Consider the following 18,842-nt stretch of genomic DNA (forward strand, 5'->3'; position numbering starts at 1 on the left):
TTATAACATGCATTCACCAACCGGTAAGCTGGTACATATAAGATTGAAAGAAGTAAAGCAATCAATAAGCCAATCACACAAATGAATACCATAACACAAAGAATTATACGTGGAAAACCTCAAAAAGGAAAACCACGATGCGATTTGTGACCCACAATATCAATCCACTGGCCATATGAAGAGATATTACAAAATATGGGGGCCTGCACATGCAGGAAGGCTTACAACCTAGAGCACACTGCTCATCACAAAAGAGTCTCATTGACTACAGTTACTCTAAATAAGAAATCATAAAACTGAACTCATAAAATGCATCTGCTATGCCTGATTGAGTTCCGGTTCAAGCTCTATCTGTTCCGGTTCTGATACCCTAAACCCTTATCGGAATAACCTCTTACATAATCAACATTCCTCGCATTACAATTATCTCTCTCTCACTCATATTACATTACGTCATCATATCACAAAATGATCTAATCAACTAACCTATATACCCTTACAATCCTTCATGCCTTATGTCGGCTTACATAGATAATTACAAAATGAATATACAAATCGGCTCAATACATATTTACATGAATATCAAAATCAATTGCCGATTGTCGGATCTCCCAAATGATGTCGGCCTCCAATACCTGTATCCTGATGAAATCATGTCGGTCTACAATGCCGGTACCCATAGAATTCCTCCTACCGGTGAAGATACCTATCGGTGCCGGTGAAGTGTCTGCCGGTAAACAACCAAACCAAATTATGAAAGTCGGAACATGTTGCCATCAATGACAACATATTAAAACCAATCAAATGAGTGTCAATTGCCAACAGTATGAAGCTGGGTGATTAAACACATGATGATAGGCACCACTGCTGCAGGCAGATTTTAGTTGATTCCATCGTGAAATGCTAGCTGCTGAATGTGAAGGAAGACATGTGGATTTCCAGAGATGTTGGCAGCCATTCGTGACCTTTGGTGTGAGGTTTAGGAGCCCTAATAACCTAGGCGCAGACTTTAGGAGGATAGCTGGTTGTCCAATGATAATATATTAATATTAACGTTTGTTTCCAGCCTCCTCAAGTAGGCGACTCTATCTGGTTAATAAGGTCAGAATTCATAGAAGTTTAATCTCTGTAATCTGCTCTTATTACAGCAGTTTATTGCATAAAATATCAATGTTATCCACTGTCCAGTTCATGCAACTGTCTTTAATTTTATGAATGCAAAAATTAGTTATGAATGTTATGTAAATCCAATGCATTATAAATCTATTCAAACAAGCTGCATATAAACCTGCAAATCAGAAAATTACACAGAAGTATGAACACAAACTGTTTGACAAAAATGCTTTTCCATTAAACATTGGGAAAACTGCAAATTTTTGGTGTAGAAATCGGTTCAGGTCTTTACATTCTCCTCACCTTTTTTTGCAGATAATTTCATAGCCATAGCCCAATAGTTTGGTAACCCACTTAGTTATCAGAAGAGAACACATTGCAAAAAAGACTTGAGGCTATAATGATCAATTTTGGACCTCCACTTACAGCATGAAGAATGGCTAGCATTACTATCTCATTAGTGGATTTGGCAAGATTTTTACCAGCCAATGCCTATCTAGTAAAAGCAAGTGGGCATCCGTCCACATTAAGATGGCACCAATGCCACTACCAAAAGCATCACTTTCAATGATAAAAGGTTTTGAAATGTCGAGTGGTTCAAACCTTGTCTCAGTGCAAATAGCATGCTTGAAAATCTTGACACCTTGTTCTGTCACTTGCAACCACATGAAGGCATTTTTCCATAAGAGGGCGGTCAGTGGAGCAGCAAATTTATTTTATACTTTGACAATTTTCCTATAATAACCAATGAAGCCCAAGAATCCCCCAAGACTTTTGAGAGTTTTGGGCTTGGGCCAATTCTTCATGTCTTAAATTTTGGCAAGGTTGACCTTATCTCCATTAGTGGTGTCTATATGTTTGAGATATTTGACCTCTACTTGGCCAAAAGAGCACACAAAACACTTTGCACACAAAATACTCTTGAAAAGGAATTGAAGGGTTTGACCCAAGTGGACAAGGTGCCCTTCACAAGATCTAACATAAACAAAAATGTCATTAGAGAAGACCAAAATAAATTTTGGGAAGAATTGTTGAGAAATCGTGTCCATTAGATTTTGGAATGTAGAGGGGGCATCAAGAAGACTAAATGGCATAACAAAAAATTCATAGTGCTCATCACACATGTGAAAGGTAATCTAAGGACTATCCTCTTCAACCAGGCATATCTAGTGATATCCAATGCAAAGATCTATTTCGGAAAGGAAATGTGCCCAACGCAATTCATCAATAACAAAAATGTGGAACTTGTCCTTGATTGTGATTTTCTTGAGTACTTGAAAATCCATACATAAATGCCAAGGGCCATTCTTATTTCAAACAAGTATTGGAGAAGAGTAAGAACTAACACTAGGTCAAACAATTCCAACTGTGAGTAGTTCACAATTTCAATCTTCTACACAATGAGGTCTTTGCCCTACGTCCAAAATTCTTGATCAAATCCAGTGCTTGTATTTGTTCTAGTATCTTGTATTTACCTAAACGACTATAGCAAGTCATATTTTGTGTGTTAATTCACTACAAGTTCAAGTCATGTTTTGAGTGTTAATTCACCACAACTTCTATAAATACCCAGATTTTGCCCTAATTGAAGTGGGGTAGGGGTTAGAGATACCTGTCACTTTGATTGAAACCTTGCAAGTAAGTTAGGAAATACACAATCATAATTCATTAAATAGATCTATTAATTAGGAAACACCAATCACACGTATATAAAGCATGGTCCTAATAACAAGATTAAAATATGCCTGACAAAGTTCAATCATAGAATAGGTTGACTAGATAGGGTGTCGTAGAGACCCTCTACCCTAGGCCCAAGGGCGGACCTTATCCCCCCTTGGCCTCATGTGGATCATGCCATCCATATGAGGTGGGATACCAAGTGAGGTATCCTATAACCGTTCCCCTTAATATTGTCATCCCTATCCTACATCTAATGATTAATGGATCCATTCACCGTGATAAAGAGCATGAGGGCCATCACAATAGAGTGCCCTAAAAGTCTATCCTTCATAGGCCCAAAGGCAGTACTCTCTGTACCCCTTTGGCCTCATGGGACTCCCCGATCTTATACCAAGAGGTGGTGGCGTACCTAGAAGATAACCCCAACAACGTTCCCCTACTTGTAATCCTCTCTCCCTCTATCATGGCTGGAAATACTCAGAATATGTGCAAATATACTCGTAGACATTGAGAACATATGCACGAATATATTTGACATATAATAAACCTCCTGCAGCATATAATTAATCAGATTTCTATTTACTGATTTATATATGAATAAGCAATCACAAGGCATTGCATCATAAATCACAAGTATGCAGTAATAATGTATATAGATATTGATATGCAGAAATAGATGTATAAACAGTGTCACAGCACTTAATGTGTTTGCACAGAAAATCCATACCCCACTGTAATAATCAGACGGATTGCCTTAGGATTAATGTCTTAAGAAATATCAGATTTGGATGCCTTCCATCCTTCCTCATTTTCTCCAACTATCTTGTCCTTATATCTTCCCTTCTTTCTTTTTATGAAGGGATGTATTCCTTAGGACATATCTATTCCAAGATAAGCGATTATCTTAGGGACATCACTGTTCATTAACTTAACTATAATTAAACTAATCACATCTATTATATATATATATATATATATATATATATATATATATATATATATATATATATTGCTGCTTTTTTTATGTTTGCAAATATTAATTATTTAACATATTAACCACCAATCGATGTCAATAGATTCTTAACTAAGTGCTGTCTTACAGGATGTATTCACTGCCCTTACAATGTTTAATAACATAAGTCACTACTTCCAAATCATAGCTCTTGTATTCATTAATCCCCTTTGAATGTCGCTGCTCCTACGTCTTCCTAGATCTGAAGTAGTATTATTTTGTTTGATGCAAGTTTAAGGGAACAAAACCTGACACATGCTGATGACATGTTTTCATAATCGCATCCACTTAAGGAGAAAGTAAATTGGTTCTCATTAAATATTTAATTGGTGGGCAATTACTGACAGGCTGAAGGTGGGTCCCAAAAATTATTAACAAGTTACTAAGGCCCTTTTATTCTTATTTTGACGGGGCATGACAATTCACCACAAGTTCACGTCATTATTTGAGTGTTAATTCACCACAACTTCTATAAGTGTGTTATCCTTCACTTATGGTGTTATTTCGATAGTTGTTAAGTTGCCCTTGCTCCTTTGGTTATGTGGTGTCTTATTTTATGATGCAGTCTTCTTTGTTGCCTTATTGTGACTCCTGTCGTTTGTTCTTTCTTGTTATTGATTCCGCATGTATTCCTCATGATGTTATTTTCATCACAAAGGCAATATATTCTAGTGGTTATCTTTGTTCTCCATGTTGTAATGAAATTTTCTACATGCAATGCTTGCCTACATATGTTGTTATAGGCATGTCCTATGTTGCGGCAACTTCCTTTTGTTCTCATGGCTTTTGTGGCATAGGTGAAATTGTCTAGGCCTTAATTTTTAGTGGTGTGCAATGGCCATGTTCTTGAAATTTCAAAGAATAATGCATCTTCGAGAGTATGCTCCAGAATGCATTTATTTAGGGTTGGTTGGCATACTTGTGGTTATTGCGATTGGAGTGGATAATCTTATTCATTTTGTAAAGGCCTATCATGTTTGCAATGAAGGTATTGTGCATATGGCCCTGTTGATTTGCATTTGTAACATGTTCCTTGTCCACAATGGTCACTTCTTGGTTGTTTGTGTTTTCATGAAGGCATACTGGTTGAGATAATGTTGGTCTTGTATGGTATGGCTACAAGTATTGTGTTGCTCAGATTTGCTTTTCTGGTGGATTGATGTCTTTGATGACCAACATGTCAGGTATCGATTTTCATCCTGCCTTGAGTTTTTATTTGTCCATGGCCTTGGTATGTCCTCATTTTTGTGTGGGTACTAGTTGTCCTTTGCATAATGTTCCTAGGACATCTCCTCCCCATCCTCATGTCCCAAGGATGTCCCCAAACCCGAAATAGCTAAAATTTTGGGGGAAACGCATCCCCATGGTTCCATGCTAAAAAACTAATATTAGTACTATTAGATAACATGAAATCAAGATAATATTCAAATCCATACATAAAAACGTCATAATATCTAGGTTAATAAATGAAAACATCAATAATATTAGAATCAATATATCATAGCATATTCCTCATAGCAAATCACATCATAAATCTCTTGGAGATGCTTGCAAACTACAATATCAAAATTAGTCGTCCTTGTATTGCGAGAGCATCGAAGGTGGGCCACCCTTCCATACCTTAGTCCACCTTGGAGGCTGGTGTCCTCCTTGATCAAGCCCAAGAGCATGGAAGGTCGATCTTTCATTCCACATCCTCGCCCACGACCATGGAAAGTTGACCTTTCATTCCATCTCAGGGTAGCATACTAGATAAGAGCATGAAGGCCAATCTTCCTTCACCTCTCATGAACTCGGAAGGCTAGTCGTCATTCCTATTTGCAAGACACCTCACAAATCCACGACATGATTTCTCGAGGAATCTGCTATACTATTATTAATTTAAGACCTCTTAATGAATTGATAGATATACTCACAAAAGCTGCAACAACTTAATTTCTACAATATTTGATTTATATCCTACAATTATTCTTCAATTTGATTTCTGAAAACTATTATTTTCTGCAATCAATATTTATTCCAAATAGATATCTTATGTCTCAATTTCCTTAATATTTGAATTTTGTAGTTGCTCCATGAATGTCTGCATTGATGTCCAGATTTCCTATTTGGATTGATTTCCTTCCCTAAATGAGATATCCTCCTTTTTATATCTTCTAGTGAAAGAGGTCACACCTCTTCACCCAGCCGGAGCCTTTGCAAAAGTTGCACCTCCACAATATCAAGCGCTGCCTCTTGCTTTAATTTTAATTTTAATTTAATTTGATGTTGGTCGCTGCCAAGTAACCATTCCTTAATGAAACTATGTCGGCTCCATTAAAATAAATTGCTATTTAATCTCTTCTAATTCTAGTCAGTCCTTTAAATTATTTGTTTTCATTTTAATTTCTTTAATACTGGTCGGCCTCTTACAATGAATTGCATTAATGTTATTGCCTCACCTAGATTTTTTATTAAGACTGAAATTTCTAGCAGGGGCATGACATCTTCGGGCTATTATCATTGAGACAAGAGCTACTTCTTTATGGGAAATTCATAGTCTCATCTATTCTCTTATATTAGAGGTATATGCATTATACGTTTGCATAAGAAGCAATACTTAGGACATCATGTTGAGTCCTCCTTTCATCCATCACATGTACGTTTTAGTTTATATTTTTCTCTCTTTTGAAAAGGAGTTATTTTTCTTTCTTTTTTTCCTTTTCTCCTATTGTGAGAGATTTATTTTTGTACATGGGTATTCATCAAGCCTTGAAACCAAGACCCATCCATGCATCCATCATCCATCATCAATGCATCCTTGCATTTTATCATACTCCCTAAATTGCACTTAAGGGGAGGTGTTAGAATGAAAATGGTAAATCACCTAATTACTTATTATTATGTCCCTTTTCACACTAGCATAGTTAAGCTTTCTTGCATCATGTGTTTTTTTTTTTTTGTATCTCATATCATTGGATCTATTTATATCCTTACCTAGGATTTCTACGAGAATTTAATCTTTATCCTTTATCAAGGATTTATTGTATAGTATAATCATTATCTTTTTGCATCTAATTAAATCTCAAGGGTCAGAGCAAATCAGTTTCTTTTAATTACGTGATAGGGTGTTTTGATTTTGAATAATCTTTGGGGTGTTGTAGGAGTTCACTCGTCAACTCCAACATCATAGACTTTTTTACAAGTGATTATGACACCAAATGTTATGCCTCCGACTTGATTCACAGCAGTAAACATCTTAAATCGCTGCCTCTAAACTGAGGCAAAGGGAATAAAAGGGCAGCAATTCATTTTTTGTGTTTGATTAATATTAACTAAGTGTCATGCCCCCGCCAGACTAAGTATCACAGCCTTGATTGCAACCTATGATCTATACCCTAGGCAAAGGAATTAAAGTTAACAAGATGGGGTCGATTAATATTAAACAAGAAAATGTCATGAGCTGTGATTCTATTAAGAATTTAATTAACAAAAGAAGGCAGCACTTAGTTTATGAAGGTGTACATCCTTTGCAAAGGCAATAGTCTCAATGAAGAGGTGTGACTTCCTCTCCATCAAGCATATAAAAGGGAGAATAAAACATTCGGGAGGAGTATCAAGTAAATTGAATGATAAAATAACAAGTATAAAAAGGAATTAGGGAATCAAAACTGAACTGAGAGCAGAAATAAATATTTAATAGCAGCAAATAGATTAAAAGATAAATTTTGTGAATAGAGTAAATTAATGTGTTCATGTCATAGTGATACTTGCAAAAATTATAGATCTTTGTAAGTAATCTAAATGCTTCTCTTATTATAAATATGTGATAATAGATTGAGTCTAGTAATCCATTTTGAATGTAGAAAGACAGATTGCAAATAGGAAGGATGACCAGCCTTCCGAGATCATGAGAGGTGAAGGAACACCGGCCTTCATCCTCTTATCAAGTACGCCAATCTGAGTTGGAATGGACGGTCAACCTTCCATGCTCATGGGCTAGGAGGTGGAATGGAAGACCAGCCTTCCATGCTCTTGGGCCAGCCTACAAGGTGAACTAAGGGATGGAAGGGTGACCCACCTTCCACGCTCTCGCAATACGAGGGCAACCAACCTTGAGATTGTGGTTTGCAAATGTTTCAACAAATTCCTAATGAGATTATTATAAGAATCCATATTAGGATAGCTATTGCCTTAATTGGATTTTAATATGAATAATGTTTATATGATATCATGATGCATACTAATGCTTAGTCAATATAGATGTTATCTTGGCTTATGGTTTAATGTCAATTTCTAGTGACTATTATTGTGTGCAGGACCTAGACCAGGAGTTTTCTTAAAGGGCATTTCGATTGGTAGATTTAAATTCTAAATATATTACATTTCTTATTTTTATTTGGAATTCTAGTTTTAGGACAAAATTTAAGAATATCCCAAAAGGGGACATCACACCAAACTAGAACACCCAATTTGAGGAGAGGATTATGATGCAATTATTGAACATTACAACGATGTAAGAGCATATACTATTTTAGCATGTTGACTCATCATGGAGGGGACACTAGAATTTGAGCCTTGGATATGGGTGGCATATTTGGGTCGTGGTATTGAACGATGGTTTGTGGTTTATCATTTATGGTTTCATGTATTTAATCTCCTATTTATTGGGTTCTTAAATTGGATCTATGTATGGTTTATATAACTGATTTGTAGGTAGTATTATGCTACCAAAATTGCTCCAAAATCCAAATGCTAGCAATACTCTTGTAAAGGCATAGCTTGAGACTTGTATTGTGACCTCATAGTTGTTGAATAATGCAATTGATTTTGATTTGGAGTGCACTTTTTTTCTCTTGAAAGGATTTTCTGCACGTAAATCATCTTGTTATGATATAATCTTTCATGTATTCTTTTCTATAACTATAAGACTATTTAATTTTGCACATACCTACCCTCAAAGTTTAGTGTAGGAAGTGTACTCCACACCATTGCTTCCTTTCACAAAGCTCAATATGGACATCATTGTCTATAAGTCCCACACGTTTATTCTCTAAAAGGGAACATTGATTTGGCAAAATATAATCCCCAAGCGATGTTTATCATTGAAATATTCCCTTGGCATATCCTCGTCGCTAGATGAGCTTCAAGAGCACCTAGATCATTGAAACTCGCAGTATAAGTCCTAACAGACATTGACAGCAGAGAATAATAGTTAAGAGCGAAGAGGACTCTTGAATAAAATGACTTAATTATTCTTCTTCATGTATTGTTGGTTTTTAGCCAAAGGTTCATTGGGTTTAGTTTGCTTTGTCACATCTTGTTTTGTACTACCCACATTAGTCCAGCCAAACTCTTTTACTAGAGCAGGCAAGGCTTCCACCTCAAGCTTCGAAGGTGCTTAGCGAACACTCCCTAATATTATGAATAGGGAATTGACAATGAAGGCAGGTATTCAGTAAATTAATATACATGATTTTTTGTGTAAAACACAAACCACCTGCTTGAATCTCTATAGATTCCTTAAGATCTAAGGTGAGGTCCAACTCCACACAAATACAACAGTGAGGCAGTGTTGGGAAGAATTTCTCATGCTTGTGACAAATAAAGTGAATCGTGATCATTAAGTTGGATGAAGTTCGACCTGCACTACGACTTTAGGGGAACCTTGCTCTAAGACCTTGCAATCTCGGGTCCACGGAGATAAAACCAAGAGGCTATTTCTCATCAACCCGCTGTTGAACCTGTAAGAAGCATACTGAACTGCTAGAGGTCACTAAGGAAGAACAGAAAAAACCTTTAGTAAGATTCCTCACCCCAATGAGCTTTATGCCATGGGGTTCCAGAAACGCTTAACCCGGGCAAACAAGGATTGCTCCGACAGCTGACATAATATACAACGAAACTTGTAATTTTCATACCATTGCATCATGAGGCAAAACAACAGCGAAGTATGAGAATCTACTTCAAGACAAACTTCCAAGTGCGTTTGGAAGGCATTCTGACCGCCACTAGCATTAGAAAGAGCAGAGAAAACAATAACATTTTCATTCACTCCATGTGACACCTGAAACCGCTTGGAGCGATGCCCATTGTCCTCTGCTCCTGTCAATGGTCGCTTTCGCTTCAAACCAGAAAATTGACTTTTATCATTTACTATGTCATCTAAATCCATAGACTCATAGGCTTCTATGAAATTATTTGCACAAAGGTTGTCATCATTATGGGAGTGCCTCTTTATTTTTGCCAAGGCCATGCCATCCGCATAGCTCTCTGAAGCCAAAATTTCTCCCAGGCCTCCTTGCCCGGCTACCTCACTCCAATCTGCACCCTCCTCATCCTGGGAGTCAACAGCAGATTCAGCTTGGGTCTCCAATGGCATACACTCTTCCTCCCACAATCTCTTGAGTTCATCCTCTTCAACAACAACCACTTTTTCAACATCTTTCAGCTTAGAAATTCTAACGTCTATACAGGGACTATCATGGCGTTCAACCTTCACCACATGAATGCCAACAACTTCCCGGTCATTAACAGTTTGGCCAATAAGTGCCAAGGCTGGCTCAAGGGGAGAGCAAATAAGAATCCCAACATCCTTTTCCTTCGCTGGATTCTCTCTTCAACTGAGTCCCCCTCTTTCTTCCAGCCATCCCACCAATGTACGCGGCGCTTGAAGCATAGTTTTACATGGAACGTAAAAATGCCATAGAAGTTGTAAGTTTTACCTTCTCCTTCTTCCTCCATCTCTGTTCAAGCCAACATGGCTCTGATACTAATTGTAAAGATTAGAAAGAGCAGAGAAAACAATAACAGAAACAGAAAAGAAATAAGAAAAGACAACACACGATTTATCGTGGTTTGGCAAATATGCCTACATCCACACTCAAAGCAGGGAATAACTTCTATTAATCAATCACCCTAAATACATGGGCTGCACACAGCCATTATATAAACATATCAGATACGAATTGAAGAGTCTGGAGAAGTCGAACAGTCGTGTGTCTGTTGGGCTTCACATTCCCAACACAGGAGGCCTGGCGAGCAAATGCCATATTTAAAAATGCAAAATAAATAAGTGTAACTGAGAAAAGTTCACAGAGAAGCGGTGTTAAGATACGAGAGGGACCGACCAATGAACACTAAATTGTACACTGAGCATACTGATAGCCAGAGCAGAACTCTCTCTATTTGTATTTATGTTTTCCCATTACTTTTCGATATTCAGTGGCTTTATAATCATTCCTTGGAAAAAGCTACATACCTCGTACGCATTTGCTATTTTGACAAAAAGTTTCCTGGCTTCTGGATCGGGATTCTTGTCAGGATGGCTGCACATTCGTATTCATAAAATTACATATTTAAATTTGAAGCATCCGCAATAACAGCATCGATGGTGAGGATGAAGATATAATTTGTCCGTACTATTTAAGAGAAAGCTTGTAATACGCCTTCTTGATTTCTGCACTACCCGCGAACTGTGTAACCCTGCGTTGCATTGCGAATTAGTTGTTTTACACATATATGTGAGAAAATAAAAACAATACCATACACACCCGAGAAGATCGTAACAATCGTCTTCCTCACAATAAATGGCGGAAGTGTGTGGAACAATGAAAGCGCAGAAAACAAGGACACAGAGCCACCATGTCATTGTCATCGCTCCCTAATGCTTCCTAATACCAAAACAGTAAATCCATGGCCGATAGCCCTAATATTTTTAGTATTCAATCATCTCTATCGCACATTTAATATTATTATATGTTTTCAACATAGGTCTCCATAGCTGCTTCACTTATTACCTAAAGCTGGCTCCCTAAAATTTATTTACAATTATTTTAAGGGGTGGTCTTTTGAATTATTGTTTAACATATTCAATTTATAAATAATAAAAAAAAAATTGATCATCATTTTTACCCACATTCAAATATGTAATTTTAAAAAGTAAGTGTGTTATTTTTTAAGAAGAGATTTTAATTAATCATATGACAATTTTTTAGTTTAAGAATCTGTGAGACCTTACAAATAGATCTTGGAGTACTCCATGATACCTAAGGTTTAAATTTATAATAAATAATCTTAAGAAAATTTTAGGTTAACTATTTTTGTGTCATAATTGTCTTATATTCTCAATGAAATATTATTATATTTGAAATATTAAAACTAATTAATCAATTACCCTTAAAAAATGGTAGAAAACTATATAGCAAAGCAAATGAATAAATACACATGAAAGATGTGCCAAAGATACCACAAGTTTAAATTTGTATTACTTTATTATTATTATTATTATTATTATTATTATTATTATTATTATTTTATAATGATCTTTTTGGGTTAGTTTATATGAAATAGAGGCAATGGGTTTTCTACTTATAAAATATTCAAATCATGCAAAGTCATTTGTTCAGGATTAATCATGTTTTGGCTTTATAATTATTTTTTGTGTTTAAAAAAAAAAATTGTAAAAAGTGGATTATATATTCATGATGGTCTATTATATTATCTTAATTGTTTTTAATATATAATTTAATATAAAAGACACTCTACATTGCATTTAGATTGTTCGCATTACTACATATTTTCACTCGCACTCTACTATGTTGTATCTACATGAAGACACAGAATACCCACAAGTTATTTGGAGATATCTATAATAAACATTGTTGCATCTTCATTATGGTTCTCGTGTTTCCACATTCTAGTTAATCTTCTTATTTTCTATCATTTTATTTTTGTAGGTGGTTTGATTTGTGTAGTGCAAGTTTTTTAGGATTTCAAGGATTTATCCTCCCTCTTCTACTTAGACTTTTTCTTTCATTTCTAATATGTTGTGTTGCAAGTTAATTCTAACATTCTTTGTTTGCATTTATCAAATTAGGGTTAAATTGCAAAAGATAACAATCTAACATACTAAGAAAAACATAATTAAAAATGGCAGAGCAAAAAAGGATAACAAAAAAGCGAAATCACATAATTTGCAAAATCTAAAGGAAGATCCAAGTGAGGAGGAAATATATACTTGTGATCTAGAAGGACCGTAAAGAAATGTAAACAATTGATGTATCCCTAGAAACTTTTAAGGATGTTGGTTTTCTCATGATCTAGGTTGTTATTCGTCGTTTCATTAGACCAAGGGTAGACAAGGAAAAAAAAAATAGAGTTTGGGTTGAGGACAATTGGAAAACCCAAGAGATTATAAAATTTTTACCAAAAGGATTCTTTATTATTATATTTGTTTCATTGAATGAGAGGGAAAGAGTACTACAAGGTGGCCTATGGAGTATAGGGGAAAATCCATTATATGTAAAAGTGGTCTCCAATCTTCAATCAAACCAAACTTAATCCAAATGATAGACCTCCTCCCATACTCATATAATTTCCCTTTGGGGTGTTGGTCTAAGGAATGCCTAGAAAAAATTGGTCGATCCCAAGGCACCTTGATTAATATTAATGCATATTTGGTGAATGGAGACTCCTACATTTATGCCAAGTTAAAAATTGTTGCTACTAGACAAATTCCTAAAGAGATATGACTATGTGCATAAGGGAATCACTAGATCCAACAAATTGACATAAAGGAGGACGAGAAGTATTGTGTGTGATGTGGGAAGAAAGATCATAAGAAAATAGAGTGTATACTTAAATCTAAAATGATTAACAAATGGATCTAAAAAAAGAAAAAGAAAAAAGAAGAAAGGCCCTCTCCAAAGAATGGGTCCAATATTTCATCAACCAAAATAGAAGCACAAAATAATCCAAAGAAGAAGTCATAGGGTTGTAAATTTTTGCCCATGGATAAAAATGATTTAATAGATAATTTGGTTGACACTTATGGGGGAATGTAATCAAAAAAGAAATTTGGAACCATCGAGTAGGAATACAAATGAGATTGAGAAGGCTCTAATAGGGGATGAAATGGACCTAGAAGAGGGGTTTTCAAAAAAAGATATTAAAGAAGAAGATGAGATCGGGATCTTATACACTTGATGCATAAATCAATCTACAGCTAAGGCTATGGGCAATCAAAAAAAGGAAAGTGTAGAGAAATAAACAAACAAAGAGAGAGGAGGAAGTAATGGAGAAGGGTCTTCCTAACATCACTAAATTTCTTATTTCCAAGGGAGAAGAGATCTCCCTTGGAGAACAATGAAGATCTCTATATGGAATGTCAAGGGCTTAAATACCCTTAACAAACAACACTTGGTGAAGCATCATTTAGATAAGATATCATCGAATGTCATAATGCTTCGAGAGACAAAGTTGAATTTGACAGGCTAAAAACATTCTAAAATATTGTAGGATTTGGGAGGGTTACTTTCATTTCGTTGAAGGAGTGACAGGTGTACTAGTTGTGTTATGGAAGAATAGAAACATTTTCATCAAAATGATCAATTCCAAGGCAAACTGGACAGAATGTCAAGTTGATAACACCAATTCAAATTTGATCTTTGACCTATTCAATGTTTATGGCCCTACAAAAACTGAACATGTAAAATCTCTATGGATGATATTAGGTGATATAATCAAGATATTTAAGAAATCGTAATTATATTATGTGTGGAGGTTTTAATACAATCCTTGATTGTTTCAATTTGCATGGATCATCAATCAATCTTGGTAACTATATGTAAGGCCCCACCTTGAGTATAACGAATGAAACCTTATCTTCTTAAGTGTGCTCCATTAATTCTAGTTAGAGAGATCAACATTCATAAAATGAGGTAGTTATGTATTGTCACATGAAATATAAGTGTCCACATTGGTAAACTATATGGTAAGTATCTCTCTCTACACTATATTATGATAGTATAGTTAAATAACAAAAGGAATTAGATATTATATCATGATTTACCCCAATTCATGAATTGTCATAGTTAGGGGACTACTAAATCTTACATCATGCATGTTTCATACTCAATCATTAATATCTAGTTCAAATAATTATGTTTCAATTCTCTAACTTCTCATATATGTCTTATAATCTAAGATAAATTATTTTGTATAATTATTTAAATTGATATGATGATTGTATGATCTAGCTAGAGTAAAATTATATGATGTTTTGATTGTATTTAAATTGGTGAGTCACTAATGTGTTTATGGATCTTTGATAGCTTCTAGGTGATGGTATAGGAAGGATAGACAATTTCAATCAAGTGCACATTGGTTTAATATGTTCCTAGAAGTAGCTCCCGATTTGTCAGGATCGGTGTGGTGGTCGCTCTGGTTCTCCATACTTTCTTTACTGTAATGGGGGAATGATTTGTCTCTATAAATAAAGATTATCCTGAAGATTGCAACTTTGTACCTATTCCTGCACACACTAGAGAGGGGAAATAGATTGGTAATAGGGGTTTGCCTTAGGTCAAACTCCAATTTTGGAATTAACCATGAAATAGAAATGAAATCTGATTGAATCATAGTAAAGGAAATGTTATCCTTTTGAGGGAGATGTTTAATAATGATTGAAACACAAATGCTATACATCCTTGTGGAGTTTTTTTTGTCTCCACACAAAATTAGGGTTTCATGAAGTCTTCAATAACATAGAACATGAATGTCAACTCCAATGCTTGAATCTTGACTTTATCTCTGCTCTAATGCTTGAAAAAAGATTGATTGATTGCTTGCTTGAACTTGAATGCTTGATTGCTTGATGTCGAATTGAATTTCATATGTGTGGATGCTAAAATGAGAGGGGTAGACCTCCTTATATACTTTCCCATTGAATAACAAATTAAGTTTCCAACATGAGATGACACAAAGCTGGAATTCCTGCTCACATTTTATGACCGTTAAGGGGCCCAAATTTGGGTCCTAGTTGGGAGGACCAGGGCACTAGGCGCTCTAGTCCTAAGGGGACCAAGGTGCCATGTCGCTCCTACGCAATCAGAGACCATAATTTAAGGGCGCAATGGGGTGTGCATTGAAAATTGTGATAAATTTGCATAGCAAGAGCAAAAATAGGTCCCTTTCAGGCCTCAGATCATGAATGCCAAGGTGAGGACTTAAATGGGGACAAAATTGTAAGGGAGCACAATTTAGGATTTTATATTTAGTCCCCACTTTAGCAGGAGTATGAGACTAAGCATACTCTCGATAAAGTACAAAGGTTCACATTGAAAGGCTTTTATCGAGATGCTAAGGAGGCAAGACACACCAAACCCCCAGTGGACTTTAGGCATCTTACAATTTTAAGATCAAGATAAAAGGGACATCGTAAGAAAGAGAGAGAAAGAGAACCATGACTACCTAGCCTGGTATGGTTCACTTACTATGAGTCCTGAAAAGAAAAATACCAAAATTACAAAGAAAAAGACTAAGTTTGCTAAGTAACTTGAGTATCAAGATGTGCATGCCTTATCGGGAATAATTGCTTTGAGATAGTATACATTCATCCAAAAGAGAATCATGTTATCACAATGATATGCCCCCAATAAAAGACAAGTCAAAGGATAATGATGAGAAAACACAAAACACATAAGGGTTCTACTTAACTCTGGGGTCAGTATGCTCTTATGATAAATAATGTATATCATGTATATATTTGCATTGAACTGTCCTCATCCCCCAAAGAAAGTAGAACCACTATGGAAGAAGGGCACATGTGTCTTTTGAGTCAACATGGGAGAGACCAAAAGAGATCTCAGCACTTTGCATCATCCTCAAGTAGACAACACTAAGGAGAACAAATAGAAGAAGGTTACAAACAAGCAAGAGCGGAGAGAGAGAGATAAAATCTACGACATGAATGAAGCTAATCAAGCAATTCATCCACCTCCGAATCTTGCTCAACATTGTTTTGGTAAGGTGGAGAATATGCAAGAGGAGCCACTTGGAGCACGATAGATGGAGCTACCACAAGTTCCAAACAAGGACCATGCTCTAATGATGGATCACTTTGTCTACCACTAGGAGCTAGGATTAATGCTTGTGAAAATTGTTTAGATTAATCATTGTCAACATCAACATATTCATATTCATCACTTGAATCAATATTGTTAGCATGAACATCATTTCCATCCATCTCTTCATCAAGATTAATAAAAATAGGATCCTTCATTGGAATAGAACATGAACCATCATTTTTCTTAAGCATTTTATGTCTTGGATATTTAGGTTGAACTTCCTCCCTAGGGTTAGGCAAAGGTTGGACAAATGTGATCATGTTTTAGAGTCTTCAGGAGAGAAATAGGTTGAGAGGCAAGTTCATGAGCCTTAGCAGGATGTCTTCATCAACATTCTCTTGCACAACAATTTCTTTTAGTTTTAGCTGAAGGTTGTGAAGGTTTAGGATCAATAGGCATGGGATTTTTCTCTTCCTTTAAAGAAGGATGCATTGGAGAAGGTTTTTTAGGTTGAAAGATAGGAGATGTTGGATGCTTCCTTTTGTAAGATGTAGGAGGTAGAATCACAACATACAAAGGATGAATAGACATGATAGGAAGGAGACCAAGTCCATCATGAGGAGGAGGAATAGGTCTATCATGAAGAAGAGGAATGGGATTAGGATTTCTAGGCATACTCAAGGATAAGATCATCTCATTCTTCCACCTTTGATAAGATTAAAAGAGAGAATCACTTCGAGGCTTAAGAGGTTCAAATTGTTTAGGCCAAAAGATCAAGATTAACATCTCCATGCCTCATCGTGGTTGGTACATGTTGGGAAAATGATGTCTCAACCTTGCATTTACATGAGGTTACTATTTATAGTAATTTTTCATTTGGGCATGACATGGTGTGAAATTATCCCTGAATATTCTAGTTGGCTAGATAAGTATTCAGGTAAAGTTACGTCATAATATCAGAGCTAGATTTGAAGATATTAAAGTTTATGTTTTGGGGGGGTGCAATGAAAGGTTTAAATTTAACTTTGAGGACCTTAGAGGACCCAAAGAACCCTAAAAAGCGGGCATAAGTATCATAGCAGCTTACGAGGCAATAGAGAACTTCGCAAGCTTTCTGGTGCTTCAAACGGTTCGTCAATAGGACAAACGGTTCTCAAGTTATGGCCTCTAGAAGTTTATACTCCTAAAATAGGAAATATAAAATGTATCGGACACATAAATGAGTTGTAAAAAGGAGGGACACATGTTGATGTGTGTTTTAACATGTCATAGGGTATGTAAAAGAGAGATAATGTCATCTACACCTTATTGGGTGGTTTTAGCCCATGTTTTTGTATTATCGTTTGATGGTTTCTTGTATTTTATCTCCTATATATGAGGTACATGAGATAGAGGTTGTGTGTAGAGTATTATGGTTATTGAGTTACCTCTGAGTCTTTGATTAGTGGAACTCCTGCGAAGAGCTTGCTCTGCAAGTATATTGTAATATGTTATTTGATAGTTGAATAATATATTGAGCTTCTTTTGAAGTGTGGGGTTTTCTCCCAAAAGGGTTTTCCCCATGTAAATCATTGTGTTGTGGTATGCATGATATTTTGATTATTTTTGTTAAGTTTTTGTAACTATGGTAACGACCTGTAAAAGTTTTTTGCATTATCCTCCTCTCAAGGTTAGTGAAGGAAGTTGTTCCGCTACTTAACTTCCTTACAATACATGCTATGATTAATTATTATGTTTTGGTCATTAGGAGGGAATTTCAAACACTTATGAACAATAGAAGGAACTGATTTCATGGAAGAGATCCAAGGATGTCCTAACTTCACACAAAATTGATCCGATGTAGGAATGATAGCAAAAATAATATCTAAGCACTTAGTACCAACCTCCACGGGAAGAGTAATGGAGTCAATAGCAGGACAAGAGAAACCATTGAAGATCTTAATCGTCAAATCAGATTTATCATATGTCACTTGATGAAATTGTAATGTATAAATATATTCTTTAGTTATCACATTCATCATACACACGAGATCAATGAGAACCCCTCATGAGAGCATATCTTTGACCCTCGCAGTGATATATAGTGGGCCATCAGGTGCTTCAATAGTCTCGCTGGGATCAAATATAATATATAGATCCTTAGGAAGTGTAGGTTTATCAATAAGATTCGCCACATTATTAGACTCAAGGCCAATATCATTAGGGGAAAA

General features: G+C 35.7%; 1 protein-coding gene across 6 annotated transcripts in view; it reads right to left on the reverse strand.

Moving 5' to 3' along the window:
• LOC131044098 (dnaJ protein ERDJ7) overlaps nt 1-11,576 on the reverse strand; it is a 178,166-nt gene extending 166,590 nt beyond the window's left edge. For 2 of the 6 annotated variants that reach the window (XM_057977381.2, XM_057977366.2), the window contains exons 1-3: nt 11,338-11,575; nt 11,207-11,269; nt 11,046-11,112 (exon numbers count right to left, since the gene is read on the reverse strand). In XM_057977381.2, coding sequence (XP_057833364.1) covers nt 11,046-11,112; nt 11,207-11,269; nt 11,338-11,441 — 234 coding nt within the window. In that variant the 5' untranslated portion in view covers nt 11,442-11,575. Of the gene's footprint in view, nt 1-11,045; nt 11,113-11,206; nt 11,270-11,337 lie in introns of all 6 variants that reach the window. The other 4 variants (XM_057977357.2, XM_057977353.2, XM_057977359.2 and 1 more) reach the window with 4 other exon arrangements.
• Between the last annotated feature and the right edge of the window lie 7,266 nt (nt 11,577-18,842).

The sequence above is a fragment of the Cryptomeria japonica genome, chromosome 6, assembly GCF_030272615.1.
Source record: "Cryptomeria japonica chromosome 6, Sugi_1.0, whole genome shotgun sequence".
NCBI lineage: Eukaryota > Viridiplantae > Streptophyta > Pinopsida > Cupressales > Cupressaceae > Cryptomeria > Cryptomeria japonica.